Raw genomic sequence first — 15,643 nt, forward strand, 5'->3', positions numbered from 1 at the left:
ACAGATCTCTCAACTCTCAACAATGGCTGTTGAAGGTAGTTAATGCACACCTTGACTGTTAAGCCTTATTGCAAAACTAGGAGATTAATGCACCAAGAAAGCCTAAAAAATCGTCCTAGCTTGTTCTCTTGATTAGGAGTAATCCCCAATGACATGGGCTGGCGAGGGAAGCTGAAGCCGTCGAAGAACTCCTTTAGAAGGCAGGGCTCATTACAGCCATTAGATAGAGATCGGATCGGTGGCTTGCATCTTCAACTTGTGGGGTGAACCAGAGGCCATAGCTTAGAATCTTTCATCTGTGCATTATGCAACAGCGTCACACACTAATAACGGTTTGATTTATTAGACAATCGATTGGGGATCAAATCTTCTCTCGTCCGTCGGATGAGACAAGACGTATCTCATACGCTTGACAATTCTGGGGATTTAAAACGGCAGCTCATGTAATCTCATCACATATCCAGATCCTCCCCATAGAGCCCAGGTCCTCCCAACCGTGAGGTCACTGTATGATCCATGGGCTCTATCCTATCCTCTAGTCACTCATAAAGTGGAAGTGACGTGTTTCAGCTTTGATTGGATGATTTAGGAGGGCTTGCTTTGGTCTGTCCAATAAGTGTCTAGATGACCGATTAGATGTGATGTGATCTGATGAACCTCAGGGAACCAACACTTTTTTTATTTGGTAGAATATCGGTTCTTCATCGCTAGGCCAACGATAGTGTCCACACAAGCATCTTATTCGGCTCTTGTCAGCGCCTTTGCGATCAACCATTGGATCTAATCATGTACATGTGGCGCACTCCAGCCCCTAGTTCTGGAATCAATTCAAAATCCCTTATTTGCAAAAATCCCCTCTCGTCTTTCGGAGTTTATATATTTCCCTTTCCCAACTTTTCTTAATTATACTTCAACCCCTGGGAATTTTTTTTTTTTTTGGGGTAAAATCCCCTGGTGGTTTTAAACCAACTTACCAAGAGCTCAACTCTTGAGCCTCTCTAAGCAACATTGATCAAACACAAATCAATCAACACCTCATATGCCCCTCAGACCTGATGCTTGCCCCTAGTCGCTTGTCCGTGGGCACACGCTGGGTGGGCATGGCCGGCGGACCCAAGCACCATATGCAGGAACGCCTGCATGCTTCTAGCCCCATGGCCCATGCACCCCAGCATCTAGGGCCCCCTGTTTTTCCTGTTGCTGTGGCCCGTGGCAGGGCTGGCCGTGGCCTGCTCATCTGGGCATGGCTTGACTACTTGGCTTCCATCTTGGTACCCTGATGTTGCCATGTCTTCACATCCAGAATTGCCACCTCATCAGACTCCAAGTGCTACTTCAGCATGTGGGTCCCGCCCACCATGCATTGTCATGCCTATCATATGCCACATAGGCATGTCTGCCAGTGAATTAGCAAGCATATAGCATGATATACCATCTGCCTTGTCCCGACCCCTTTCTTTGCAAAGTCGATGAAACCCTCAATGGAACGCACCAGGGTCTCTGGTTGATTAGGTGCAACTTTGTATCTTTTAGCATTTTAACTTTTATTTGAGCTTGCCTTTATCCAAGCTGACGAGCTCACACACACACATCTACATGAACAGAGCATTGCTGCTCTGTTTCAGATCTAATTTTTTGTTGATCCTTGAATATCTGAAGGGTGCTAATATGTTCATCTCTCCATCCCTCTTTTGGGTTGGTCTTCTCAATTTAAGAATCGTGTTCATGTTTATTCTACTAATCGCTAGTGGGTGTTTTCTTCCATAGTAGAATTTCCAGAAATTATTTGTTCTTGTCTTTAGTGCCTAATGGCTATTTCCAACTCTTGTCCATTGTTTCACTCAAATCATATATGGATAACTCACCGATCTATAAAAGATGTAAACTTTGGCAGAAGATGGAGTACATGTTAAATCAATTTGAAGAACCAAAAACTCCATTACAAATTCAAAGTATATTATATAACATGAGCAGTTGCGAATAAGTTCACTCTAACTAATCTGTGCCCACCCCCTCCCCCCTCCCCCCTCCCCCCCAACCCCACAATTGCCTATCTACTCTGCTGTAGCAAGGGCGAGATAGTGAGACGAAAGTAGGAGTTGGGGATGAAGTTCGCACACACAGAGAACCCTATTCCTTCTTTCCAGTAGTGTTATGATGTGTCACATGTGTAAATGGCTTTTTGAGGCAACACCAAACCAGACCACACAATCAACTAACCTTCACATGTCACTCCTCTGTGCCACGCTACATGATGTATAGCACATCCCGTGCTACAGAGGAGGCCGATCATAGCAAACATCTTATTGGCCGAGCTGTCAGGAATTGGATTGTGATTTAGCAAGAGAGTCCAGAGCCCTTTAAAGCAATTGCAAGAAAAGATTTTGTTTCACAGTTACTAAATGCTGAGATAAAAGAAAAGAAAAAAAAAAAAAAGGCTTGAATGAGAAAAGGATTCAAAATGAAAACAATGAGTAAAGGAGAAGAGAAGAGTAGAGAAGTGGACAGTAGACTTCAAAAACATGAAACTCAGTCCCCTCTATGTAATAGAAGAGTTGATGAACAAGACAGTGCAGTTTAACAGGCATGAATTTAAGAAACTGCTAACATAACCTAGGGACTGTCCTAGCAAAAGAAATTAAATAATAAGCAGAGTACCATAAATTATTGATCCACAATGTACGATCAATACATCAAGATTCCGAATCTCTTACACCCACTCTGTTTTAAAACAAATATTTACCATTATCTTAATTGCAAAAGAAAATAACAATTTTGCCTTTTACACATTCCAGAGTTGAGAAGTCTCTCCAAAGGTCAGAATTGGCACATCATTCGACATGAGGATGGCCCGTTTTGGTAAACTTATCCCGTGAAGATGAGTTTTACCCTAAAATATTTTCCAAAAGTCATTTCAAATAACATACGCATAAACAGTACAAATAGCAATAAGAAAATCACATTATCCCCGTAATGTTAATTATAAGACAAGCTTGAAGTCATAAATTAGATACCCCAAATCCCTCTCCCTCTTTATCAAGAAATTGGGGTGAACCAGATGGGCGGAGACGGAGCAGGACTTGAATGATTTGAGAAAATAGGTTCAATGCTGTTATCTTCTAAGTGAAACAATTTAGCTAGTGTTCCACAGACTTGAGTTTCAAAAGAACTGTAGTGGTCATGATCTGTGAAATATATGCAATTTCCTCTAAATCCAGGGTAGTCAGTTGCTGATACAGACAAGCCACTACCTGCGCCAATAAATAGCATTTGATCACCCAAGTCCACCACTTTAATCCAATTCCGACTCTTTTGATCCAACTTGAATATCTTGAGCATAACATTTGACGTCATATTAACAATTAGACAATATTTTATTACCATCAACAATTCTCCAAGACATTCCACCAAATAAAAGGACTTAAGCAGATTAGTGGGAAGGCGGCCAAGATCCTCTTCTGCCGGAGGAGAGGCACCCAGGTTGATGGAAATGCTAATATCATCTTCTTCTGGAGGAGTAATGTTACAGCTTGTAACTTTCGGATGAGGACCCAACTCCACGATTTTAAGATCACGCCGTTTAGTAAAGCCATACAATTTTCCATCGTAAAAAATAATGTCTTCAAACCCTTTTCCCAAGGCGGTCCACACCTCATCCCCTGGCCTACAGAAGGCTAAATCATTGATAGAGTAAATCGCAACGACTACACCACAATCCATTGCCACAGAGGATACAATATTTTTATCATCCAAATCAGAATTGTTAGTAGTAGCATCAGGAGGAGGTGACAACAAGATAGCCTTGAAAATGTGGTTGAAGCTCGGTGTAATAGACGCGTATGAAGGATGCTGAATGGGGAAAGTACCTTGTGGTGGAAGTTCATTTAGAACTCTAGTAAATGGATGCAAAAGGAAATTCCGTCCCATCTTATTCACCATTATTAACCATCCCCAGTTAGATCCGTAACAACGAGCACCATAGACTTCAGGAAATTCTAACCTGAAAAGTTTGCTACGGGAGAGACTGAAAAACCAAAGATTATTATCCTCCAAGGAAGAAAGCATCAGCCATGGGATTTGAGGTCGCAGGTGGAGCCGCCTTATTTTCTTGGATGCAATGGCAATTGATTGCCAGGACTTGCAGACTGCACTAAAGCAATGCAAGTGTTCCATGTCTAACTTGGTTACGATGAACATCATGATATCCTCTGGAAGGATGACACCATGACAAATAGAGGTGTTCTTCAACTTCTTTCTATTGGTACCACCGGATATAGTTGGACAGACGGAAAGAGAAGTCATGGTAAATTGCAAATACAAATAGTCACAGATATACGACGACGGTTTGGTAGTTTACACCTGCTCATACATGAAATCACTTAGTACACATACACCTGCAGAAAATATTCATGATTCAAATTTGATACATACGAGATGTCAAGAAACGAGAAAGAGGGAGAAGAAGAAGTAAGTATCAGAGACATCATAGACCAGGTACTGGTTCAGAAAACAAACCCTAAAAATTTATTTCTTGTGGGATTAATTAATTCGCACACTAATGAGAACAATCCCAAGAACAAAACTTTAAATTGCACATATCAACAAAATAAACCAACAGAGGAACAAGAGAAAAAATAACTACTACAACACAATCACACCTGTTGAAAAAAAGAATAAAAGAGAGATTTGAGCGAATACCTAGAGCAATTGATCGTTAATGGAAGGAAGTTCTCCACAATCGAACTTTCCTCACACTTCCGCTCGATCCAACCCTTCGTGCTTTCTAAACTTACAACTTCTAAGCTTTCCCCTTCCCCTGTATATATGATTGAAGGATTCACAGTCATAAATTGATTATGATTCAGATTCAGATTCTTCCTTCCAAAAAAAAAAAAACCCTAATACCGCTAGAGCTACCCCTTTATCTGGGGTTCAAATCGTCTGCAATTCCGATCTCGTACAATTCCGTCCAATACCACCTTCAGGCGGTGACACGTGTATTGATACCAATACAATGGTCCAGATCTAGTACAACTAATAAAACATTAAATCAGTAAAGAAGCATTTAAATCAAATCTGGACCATTGCATTGGTATCAATACATGTGTCACTGTCTGAAGGTGGTATTTCACGGAATTGTACGAGATCAGAATTGCAGACGATTTTTTTCTCTTCACCTGACATGCCTCACGTCTCTCCACCTTCAGGGTGTCTATGGAGACAAGAGTCGACCTAGACGGATCCGAGAATAATCGAAACACTAAGGCTATGTTTAGTAGCCGAAGAAGAAAAGAAAAAATAATCTAAAAAAACAAAGGAAAAGAAAAGAAATGGAATGGTGAAAAAAATATAAAAAAATTATGTATATTTGGCTACCATTAGATGAGAAAAAAATAAAGTAAAATTTTTTATATTTTCTTGTGTTTTTTATAAGATTTTTTCTTTTTTAACAAAAGAAAACTTCACAATTCCCAATGTAAGATTTGAAATTCAAAAACTGAATCTTCTCTTGGTTTAAGACATACCAAGTACAAACAAAACTTCCTAAAGCAAGAAAAAAGTACAAATTTTGTACTTTTTTTTTCTTTTCTTTGCTACCAAACACAGCCTGTGAAAACACAACATGATCCATATAGGATTTTTTTTTTTTTTAATATGAAAGAGATAGAAGAAATTAGATTAAATTAAGTAAAGTTTTGAGAACGTTAAAGTTAAGATTATTTTTTTTGTGAAATGGGGACTATTCTGTAAGATTTCCAATTATGTGAGTTTGTATAGTCCAAGATTTGTTTTCAAAATCAGTTTAGTGGTGTTGACTACAGATGGAGTAAGCAGAAAGGATCCAATAATAGTAAGTGATCTCTATGGAGATATTGGATTTTATTACCACACATTAATGATATGAAATATATATATATATATATATTTCTATGTGTGGACCAAATGTATTCTAATTTCCTTGCAGGGTTGGTCCCTACCCTCACTCCTATATATAGTTATCACTAGCCCATTAAGTGAGGCTAATGATCAAAAGCAAAAGGGTAGATCGGACCAACATTGATTGTGTTCTACAAAGAGCATATGAGAAGAGATATGAGGAGTTCTTACTCTTCAACCATGGATTTATGTACATCTAAGATCCGACTTTGTATTTATTGTTGCATGCTTATCTAATCTTCATGTGATTATATATATTTTCTATCAATGGTATCAAAACGGTTTATGGAGATGATGGGCTATATTTTTTTTTTTTTTTTTTTGTATGAATTAATGTTCGATTCAACCTATAATATGCATGTTTTGGCCAAGTCATGGATGCTTACACTAAGGCTACCTGGTTTTCTAGAAATCGGGTCTCTTGGTAATAGAGGGCTTCAGGTTTCAGATTTTGTTGTTGAGATTCCGGATGGGAGTATTCGATGGTCTTTTTGGAGCCATCAACACCCTGGATCATCCTACCAGCCTTTGACTTTTGAAGTTGCAGGACATTGGGTAATGTTGAGGAAGGAGGAGATCGTGTCTTCCCTTAACATAAAAGGAAAGACTTCAATTTAATTCTACCAAAAAAAAAGACTTCCATTTAATTAATTAAAAATAAGTAAATCAATTAATTGAATAGGATTCTGTTACCTGTATATGAACCCATAAATAGTAGGTTCCTTTTGCATGTGATCATTGATTTTTTTTTTTTAAGATTTTTTTTTTATAAGTGATGATGACTTAAATTGTTCACCAATTATGGAATGGTGGTCTCAACTATCACGTTTTGGAATGCTTTCTTTATGGTGTGCAACCATTAACCATATGTTCGGATTTTGAATTATATTTTGGGTAAGGCATGTAAATAAAATTGGTTTCTTAAATTTGACAAATTTGACATTGCATAAAGGATAGAACATTGACAATTGTTCACTTTTTCGATTATTCTTCTCCTTAAAACCGTGGTGAAGATGCTAAAAGGGATTTAAGGAAGAAAGTCTTAAAAGTTTTATTGCTTTGAATTAATGCAAGAAAGTAGGTGTAGAGAATTGCTCCCTAAACCCAATTTATTGATCGGTTGATTCGGCTTAGTCGTGCAGGGTCTGAACCAACAAGGGTTGACGCGGGTACCCTATAGTGTATGACAGTAAGGGTGACATCAAATGCGGGGTGGTCGGACAAGATTGAGCCGGTGCCTGATGTGATTCACATGCCTAAGTCGAGCCCTTACACTTATCATAAGGGCATGCAAGAGTAGGGAATGTATATTATCATATTGGATGATGAGATCTTGGTTCACGACAAGTGGTGGGAGTGAAATACGCATTGAGAACCCATTTTCCATCAAAAAATCTAGCAAAGTTGGCCATGTTCTGGTCAACGAGTGGGTAGTCACGGGACCCCCTGTGCGACCCACATGTAAGGAAAATGTGGGCCTTGGCAAGTCAAACTTACGTGATCACACTTGTTTTTGGTTCCCTGTCGTAATGAATTCATGTGTGTCCCCAATTACTTCGCTTGATATCGCGGTTTAATGCGATTCGGGCCATAGAAGGTCAAACTAAACGCACCCTAGTAAATATTTATAATCCATATTATAAATAGCATTTACTCCTCTCTCCCATTTATTATTTCAGCAAGGGTTGGTGGACAGTAAAGGAGAGGGAGAAAAGAAGGAAGAGAAGGGAAGGAAGTGAGGGAAAGTGTGTCCCCCTTTAATTGCCAAGGCCACATCTTGCCTTTTCAATGCCGGAACAGTGATCGGCACCTTGAGTTCTACAGTTTGAGATAGGTAAGTGCCATAAACCCATGGATGTGGTGAAACCCTCCTATGTAGTCAAATCAAGAGTTAAGAGGGACTCTATGTGATTTCGTTGTAGGTTTTAAAGGAGGAGCAACTAAGATTTAAAAGTATTTTTGTGATATTTAGAGTTGGGAAAAAGATCTTAGGTTTTGGGGTTTCTTGAGCTAAAGGTATGATTTGTTTCAAAAATCTTAATTTGAACCTAGATCTATGTTATATTCAGGAGGATGAAGATTAAAATGTATGGAAAATGTATGGAAACAACCCCCTTGGATTCCCAAGAGGTGGGATGAAGAAGAGAAGTAGGACAGTAGCTGAACACTGGTGGGTAGCACCAACGGGTAACCAGACTCACCAGTATGATCTGCCAGTATAATCCACTGGTCTTGGCTGGGCTTCGGGGTCCTACTATGAGGGTTACGGCCAGAGATTCCCCCTTCTTCCCACTTTGTGTGGGGGGGGGGGGGAAAGGTTTTGGCATTCTGTCCTCTCCTCTCTTTCTCTTTCTAATGGAAGAGTGTGTTATGTGTGCTTACATGTGGGCCTCGCATTGTCATACTGCCTTTTAGAGATAAGTGGAGGCCTATTTCGCAGGAGTGTAAAAGTCGTCATTGAGACAAGTATTTGATAATGGTCTAATACGGGGGATTGGGGTCATGCAAAAGGGGTTTGAAGTCGCCAGCCAGGATTATGGGCCTAGGACCCGAGGGTGGGCCCAATTCTAAGAAAAAGGATCAAAAGTTGGTCTTGTTCAGAGATTTAGGATAACTGTCAGGTTGTAGAGTTGGGACGGTATTGGGCACCCAATCTACCCGGTTCAACCGGTCTTTCTACTAGATGCTTGAGAACGAACATTTTTCATAATTATTCTTCTTATTCCGCATGCATGGCTAAATTATCACACATATATACATTGACTGAATTTAAATAATTATATATACTAAAAAACAATGTCAATATAAAGTCTATATTATGCTAATTCGGTTGATAAATTATACCTGAGCTTGACCCCTATTTCGGGTCAAGAGGGGTAGACCCCTTGATTAATGCTAGCACGAACTTTCTTGTGGATTCTCCCGGCTTAGGGGAAGATGGTTTTGACCTCCAACTTCCTTTTTTGAGAGACGTTGGCTTTAGTAATATTCAGACAGAGTTCCGGCTAGGAACAATTACTTTTGGATTTGAATTTTGACAGAGCTTCGGCTAGGGAAGGCTACTTCCAGGTTTAGGCTGAGGTGTCAAATCAGCAGAGATTCCACTAGGGATGGGTTACTTCTGGATTTTGGCTAAGGTGGACTCTGGCAGAGCTTCCATTGGGGATAGGCTAAGGTGGTACTCCGACAGAGCTTCCACTAGGAATAGGCTATGGGAGGGCTAGACTAAAATGGCACTCTGGAAGAACTTCCGCTAGAAATAGGCTATGGGAGGGCTTGATGAAACTCAAATGATTGAAGAACTTTGAAGGCCCAAAGAACATTTCGAATCTGTGAAGATCACTTCGAAGACTTAAAGAACCTCAAAAGGAGGGACTAAAGCAAAGTTTCTCCTACACAAAATGCTCATTCAAAAAATTTAGATGATTGAAGAACTTTGAAAGCCCAAAGAACACTTCGAATCTTATAAAGATCTCTTCAAAGACTTAAATAACCTCAAGGGGAGAGAACAAAAGGAAGGGGGTATTTATAGATTTTTTGGGCCAATAGGGAGGAAAGGGGAATTTCCTTGGCCAATGGGGTTAAAAAGTGAATTTTATAAACCAATGGGGTAACAAAATGAATTTTTGGACCAATAGGGTAAAGGGTGAATTTATTTAGCCAATGAGCTGTAGAGATACTTTCTTGGATCAATGAGATGAAAAGGTACTTTTTTGGGCCAATGGGAGGTCGCGGTGTAAGGTACACTAGCGGGGCAGTGCGGAGTACACAAGCAGGTGAAGAAGGAATCCCCTCATAAATTTGGACATTGGAATGAGGATTCCAATCACCGATTGGGGTTTCGGGCCTCATACGGGGGCACCGGGACTCCAACGGGGCACTGGGGCTCAGTGGGGGCACCGGGGAACCACGGCTCAACGGAGGCGTTGGGGCTATGGCAAGGGTGTTGGGGCTCACGGGGCTCGTAAATACGAATGATGTGCGTGAGGACGCACCATTAATGTTAGGCGAGGTTGATGCATGTGTGGGCGGGGTTTGGGCTCTCATGGCAAGTTGTGGGTGCTTATATGGGCAGAGTTTGGGCACTCAAGGCAAGGTGTGGGGGCTTGCATGGGTGGGGTTTTGGTGCTTATGGCAAGTGTGGGTGCTTGCATGGGTGGGGCTTGGGCGCTCAAGGTGTAACTTCCGGGAATGATTGTTGAAGATCCGATGGTCTGATTTTGACGTATCATATATCTTTGGAACCGTGATTTCGAGTATCATGCATTTGTACGGTCACTTTAGACCGGATTCCTTCATATATGAAAAGTCATAATTGGACCCTTCTTTTCTTTCGCATGGCTTTTTTTGGGATTTTGGGGTGAGTATGGAATATTTCTGGGTTGGGTTACCTCAGTCAACTATCATCTCTGTCAATTGGAAGAGAGAGATCACGTCCATGAACTATAAGTCATCATAGCAGGAGGAGGGTGACAAAATTGGGTGTCTACAGAATGTCTCTCTCTGAAGCCATGTGCCAATAGCTGAAGGGCAAAGAAAAGAACGATCACATTTTGTCACTCGGAGCATGTACTGCCATCATTTTGCTCAACAATGAAGAAGTTAAAAATACAACAGGTAATATCTCTTAACTACTTTAGTTTAGAATCTTACCTGGGCCATTGATCATAGGAAAGAAATTTGAGCCCTTTCAATCCTGTTAGAAAATGTTGAACTAATGTTTTGCAGAGATTTGAGCCCTCCTTGCAGAAGATGTTAGTACTTGAAATTGTTCTTGAGCCATTATTTGTAGAGATTTGAGCCCTCTCTGCATAATATGTTAGTACTTTGAAATCATCGTTTGCAAAGATTTGAGCCCTCCCTGTAAAAGATATTAGTGCTTGAATTTTGTCTTTGATCCATTGTTTGCAGAGATTTGAGTCCTCCCTGCAAAAGATGTTAGTGCTTGAAATTGTTCCTCTTAGGCTGGGCTTCTTTCCGCCAGTCCATGGAATTATCCAATGAGATCGGGCCACTGGGCTGATTGGGGCCAGTTTAATGAGATTGGGCCGCCTGGGGCTGGTTCAATGAGATTGGGCCACTTGAGGCCGGTTCAATGATATTGTTTCTTTGAAATGTGTTTTCAATTTGACTTTCACCTTTCACATGAATGTGATGTAAATTTTATCTATCACATGAATTTTCTTTGAATTAATTAAACGTTTTTTTCTTTTTCTTTTGATTATTGTAACAGATCTTGTTATTTCTTCATCCCCATACTTGGAACAATCTGAAACCCTTTCTTGGGTGTTCGTTGTTTGTTAGGTAACAAATACTTTTGGATTTTTTATCTTTTCCATTTATCAGTTGTTCGTGGTTGATTCTGGTAGTCTTTCTATATATTTGATCAAATCTTTTTGTTTATTTAACAGTTCTTGATGTTTGTTCTTAAAGTCTATGGGATCGGTTGCAGTCTTCTTGATTCATCCATGATATATTGGGGGTTTTTCATATTATAGTGGAGTTTAAAAATTCATTCTATGTACATATTGTTTGAACTTACATAATAACAATGTTGTACCTCTGACCAAAAACATTGGTTTGGAGTATGTAAATGAGATTTTTTACTACGATTTACTCTTGGATTTATTATTTTATTTTTTATTTTTTTTATGATTAGAAATCCATGTTCATCTCACATAATGTGAAAATTGTAGTATTCTTTCTAAAACTTCTCCCTTGTGGGAAAATATGTTTATCCATATATTTTTTTACATTTTGAGCATTTTTAATTGGTATTTGATTGTTCAATCAATAGTTTAGTATTTTTTTAACTACCCTCTGTCACTGCACATGGTCTTTTCTTGTCTTCTCCAATGGATTACTGTGAAAATGCACCTTGTTCCTGTCCATTTAGGCTTCAAATTTCCAGGATTAGAAACCTTGAGATCAATTACTTTGTCATTGTGATATGTGCCTTTATTTGCAGAACCTTCTTTGATTCCCCTCCCACTATTGCATCTTCCCTTCTGAGAGCTAACTAGGCCTGAAATTCTCTCAAATCCCCTTGTTGAATAAACTCCTTTGTTCCATTTATCAACATACGAAGGCCTCTCATAAGGCTACTGGTTGCTACTTGGTTGGAAGGAGACGTGTTTCGGGAACATGATAGTTTCTTCTTCTTGAACAGGTTTCAGGGACATGATATTTTCTTCTTCTTTTAAATAGAAGGTTTTGAATTGACCTCCAAATTCACCACTTCTTGGTAGTTCTCATCTTCACACTTTCTACCACCCGAGAAGTCACAACCTTGATTCAAAATATTGAAGAATGAAGCCAATGCTTTTGAACTTTTTATTAATGGGAGTATAGAGAGGGCTTTCAGGGTACCTGCCATATTCTTGGTGGGGACACCTCACCGATCTCCCAGGAAAGTCTGAAACTTGTCGTATTCGTGGGTGTCACAACTTTCCCTCTTTCGGTACAGCATCCCCGTTGTGGACCCACACGTTGTAGGGGTCTGCTCTGATACCAATTGTAACACCCCAGCCCCATGAACCTTGCACAATATTGTCCTCTTTGGCCTATGAGCCTCAAGGCTTTAAAACACGTTGGAGGCTAGAGGTTATTAACTAGCCCAGTAATCTCTCCCTAAGCAATGTGGGACTAAAGTTTGTATAGCCTCACCGATCTCCCAAACCTCCCGGTACTTGTTTTCTTGGTGGGGACACCTCACCGATTTCCCAGGCAAGTCTAGTACTTCCCGTATTCTTGGGTGTCACACTTGCCCCCTCGGACCTCGCACATGCAGGAGCCTCGTGCACCGGGTATGCCTTTGATTGAAGGTGTTGTTTGCTGTAGCATTGACTTAGCTTCTTCTATCTCCCCACTAATCGTCAAACACTGTTTGTTCTTATCTGGTTCTATAGAGAGGGCTTTCAGGGTAAGGCTGTGTAGTTCTTGCCCCCTCGGACCTCGCACATGCAGAAGCCTTGTGCACTGGGTATGCCTTTTTTTTTTTTCTATAGAGAGGGCTTTCCTGCATGAAAAACACATAGAATTCAGGGTTTTTTTTCCTTCAATTTACCTTTGTATGAAGTATAGTTTTTATTTCCATTAGGATCCATAGATCTTAAACTGCAGACAAGGTGCAATCTCAAACCTTGAGGTTAACCTTTTCATGACTGAGCCATTTGGTTCCAACCAATAATTCAACTTAGCAACTGACTACAGAGTAATATGCAGCACAGCTTAGAGGCTCATTGAGTAGCATATATAAATCAGAAAGACTTGGAAACCATAACTCTTTTTCTATTTTTGTCACACCCGTTCACACAGAACCGGACCGGTGACCGGGTTAACTCCGGTTAACCCAAACCTGCCAGGATCATCTGATACAGTACCCAACCACAGCATACACCCATCTAAGACAAACGTTCAAAAGTTCAACGGATGACTTAATTTACCTGTAAACATGGTTTTAAGTATCGGTGCGTATCGTGCCGTATCGGCCGATACGTATCCGTATCGGTAGGCATCGGCACGATACATACCGATACGCTACGGGGAATTTTGGGCCCCCTTTTACGTATCGCTGTATCATGCGTATCGTATCGTACCGTACCGTATCGGTACCGATACGTACGATACTCTACGATACGAACTTTTGAAAATCTAGAAATTCCCGAGAGTATCGGTACGTATCGGTACCGTATCGGTACGTATCGATCGTATCGTGCAGTATCGAGCCGTATCGTACTGTATCGGTACCGTATCGGTACGTATCGACTGAAAATATGAAAATTCCTGTGAATGTGCCTTTTATTGTTTGAAACAAACACTTCAAACTCTCACCAATAGTTTTCTATATTTCTCTTCTTTCTTCCCCTTTGATTCACACACCTTTTTGGAGACTCAAATGGTAGATTGAAAGAAACATTGTCGAAGTGAATGGTTCAAAGAAGGAGAAAAACATAGTCCAAGAAGAACCTTGAACTTGAAAGTTGAAAAATTTGAATAGTAAGTTCTTGAATCTTTACTCACTTTTTTCAATTTTAACCTTAGATTTTCAAGTTTTTTTACAAATCTAAGGTTCATCATAGGGGTGTCAACCGGTCGGGTCGGTTCGGTTTCGATCGGGCTTAATCGGGCTTAAAGACTTTCAAAGGCTACACCGTGTCCGCCCATTTAACTAATCGGGCTTAGTTATTGAGGGCATGGTACACTTTATATTCGATCGGTCAGCCTCGGGCTATAATCGGGCCACCTTAATCGGGCTTTAGTCGGGCCTTAATTGGGCTACGGACATGTTTAATGTTAAACGGGCTTTAACCGGTTTTTAAACGGACCCTCTTTAAAATGTGCTCTTATATTCCGGCCCACTCATGCAAACCCAAAAAAATGACAATAAATTAATAAATGATACCAAATATAACCATTATTTAAAATATGAACATGTTTTTACTTTTTAGTTTTTACTTTCAAATTTGGGGGGTAAAATAGGTATTCTACAATCATTAAAGGGTCGGGCTAGGCCAGTGCACAATACGCCGGTCTCGATTGGGTGTTAAACGGTCGGTCTCGGTCTGGCGCTCGACGGTCCAAGTAGCAAAACCAAGACCGACCGTTTATAAACGGGCCGGGCTCAAGCCCGACACGTTTAATAAACAGTCCGGGTTGGACCGGTCTATAAACGGTCGGTCCCGATCGGTTTAGTCGGTTCGGGCCACGAATTGACACCCCTAGTTCATCATACTTAGAATCACATTTTGTGCATCATTATTACATGAAATCATTGGATTTATAAGGATTTACAAACTTTTTTCAAGAAAAAATGAGGGTTTCAATTTATTTCAAATTTCTTAGATCTACTCATGCTCAATGATTAAAAATGTTAAGATTTTTTATATGTTATGTAAAAACAAGTGTTCTACAACTTCCATGGAAAATTTTGATTTTTCTCAAAAAAATATATTTGTCTATCAATACCATACCCTCATCATTTTGAACATTTTTAACTCAATATATTTGTCTATTAATACGATACCCTCCACTTAAGTATTTATGCATTCTACATGTTATATATAACTTTTTTTAACTGTTTTTTTATACAAAAGTGTATAAAAATGTGTTCCCTATCCATTTATGTGCGTATCTTTAGCGTATCTTAGCGTATCTCCGATACGATACGATACCCTCCGATACGTATCTTAATTTTGACCGACCGATATGGCGACCGATACCGATACTTTAATCCTTGCCTATAAATACCCCAATATACTTGATACTCAAATTGTAGTATATAGATAAATACATGTGGATCCGCAGGCATGATATTTATACAAAAAGAATAACAATTCACGTATCAAGTACACAAAAAGGGGTCATCAAAAGAATAAAAAGGTATAACCCTGCACGGCATCAATACTGCGGTCCCGCAGCACAGCCCTCGCACGTGGAATCCGTGCCGTGCTCATACTCCTCGGGGACCCACCAATCCTCATCAAGAAACTCAACTGTGGGGCCCGACCCTTGATCTTCAGGCTGGTGACCTGAAAAATCATCTAAAAGAGGTGCGCACGTGGGATGAGCTCATTAGCTCAGTATGTCACACCCCATTCACACAGAACCGGGCCAGTGACCGGGTTAACACCGGTTAACCCAAACCTGTCAGGATCATCTGATACAGTATTCCACCACAGCATACACACATCTAAGAAAGGGCTCA

At 40.1% G+C, this 15,643-nt stretch overlaps 1 protein-coding gene across 2 annotated transcripts; it reads right to left on the reverse strand.

The window, feature by feature from the left end:
* Nucleotides 1-2,722: 2,722 nt before the first annotated feature.
* On the reverse strand, nt 2,723-4,870 carry LOC122067009 (putative F-box protein At5g55150). 2 transcript variants are annotated; one of them, XM_042630851.1, is made up of 2 exons: nt 4,699-4,870; nt 2,723-4,359 (listed from the first exon to the last, which is right to left on the reverse strand). In XM_042630851.1, the coding sequence occupies exon 2, from the start codon at nt 4,300-4,302 to the stop codon at nt 3,037-3,039; it is 1,266 nt and encodes a 421-aa protein (XP_042486785.1). In that variant the 5' UTR covers nt 4,303-4,359; nt 4,699-4,870; the 3' UTR covers nt 2,723-3,036. The 2 variants fall into 2 exon arrangements, with proteins under 2 accessions (XP_042486785.1, XP_042486787.1); XM_042630853.1 differs by having other exon boundaries at nt 2,723-4,394.
* Nucleotides 4,871-15,643: the final 10,773 nt, after the last annotated feature.

Source organism: Macadamia integrifolia, unplaced genomic scaffold, assembly GCF_013358625.1.
Source record: "Macadamia integrifolia cultivar HAES 741 unplaced genomic scaffold, SCU_Mint_v3 scaffold2665, whole genome shotgun sequence".
NCBI classification, from domain to species: domain Eukaryota; kingdom Viridiplantae; phylum Streptophyta; class Magnoliopsida; order Proteales; family Proteaceae; genus Macadamia; species Macadamia integrifolia.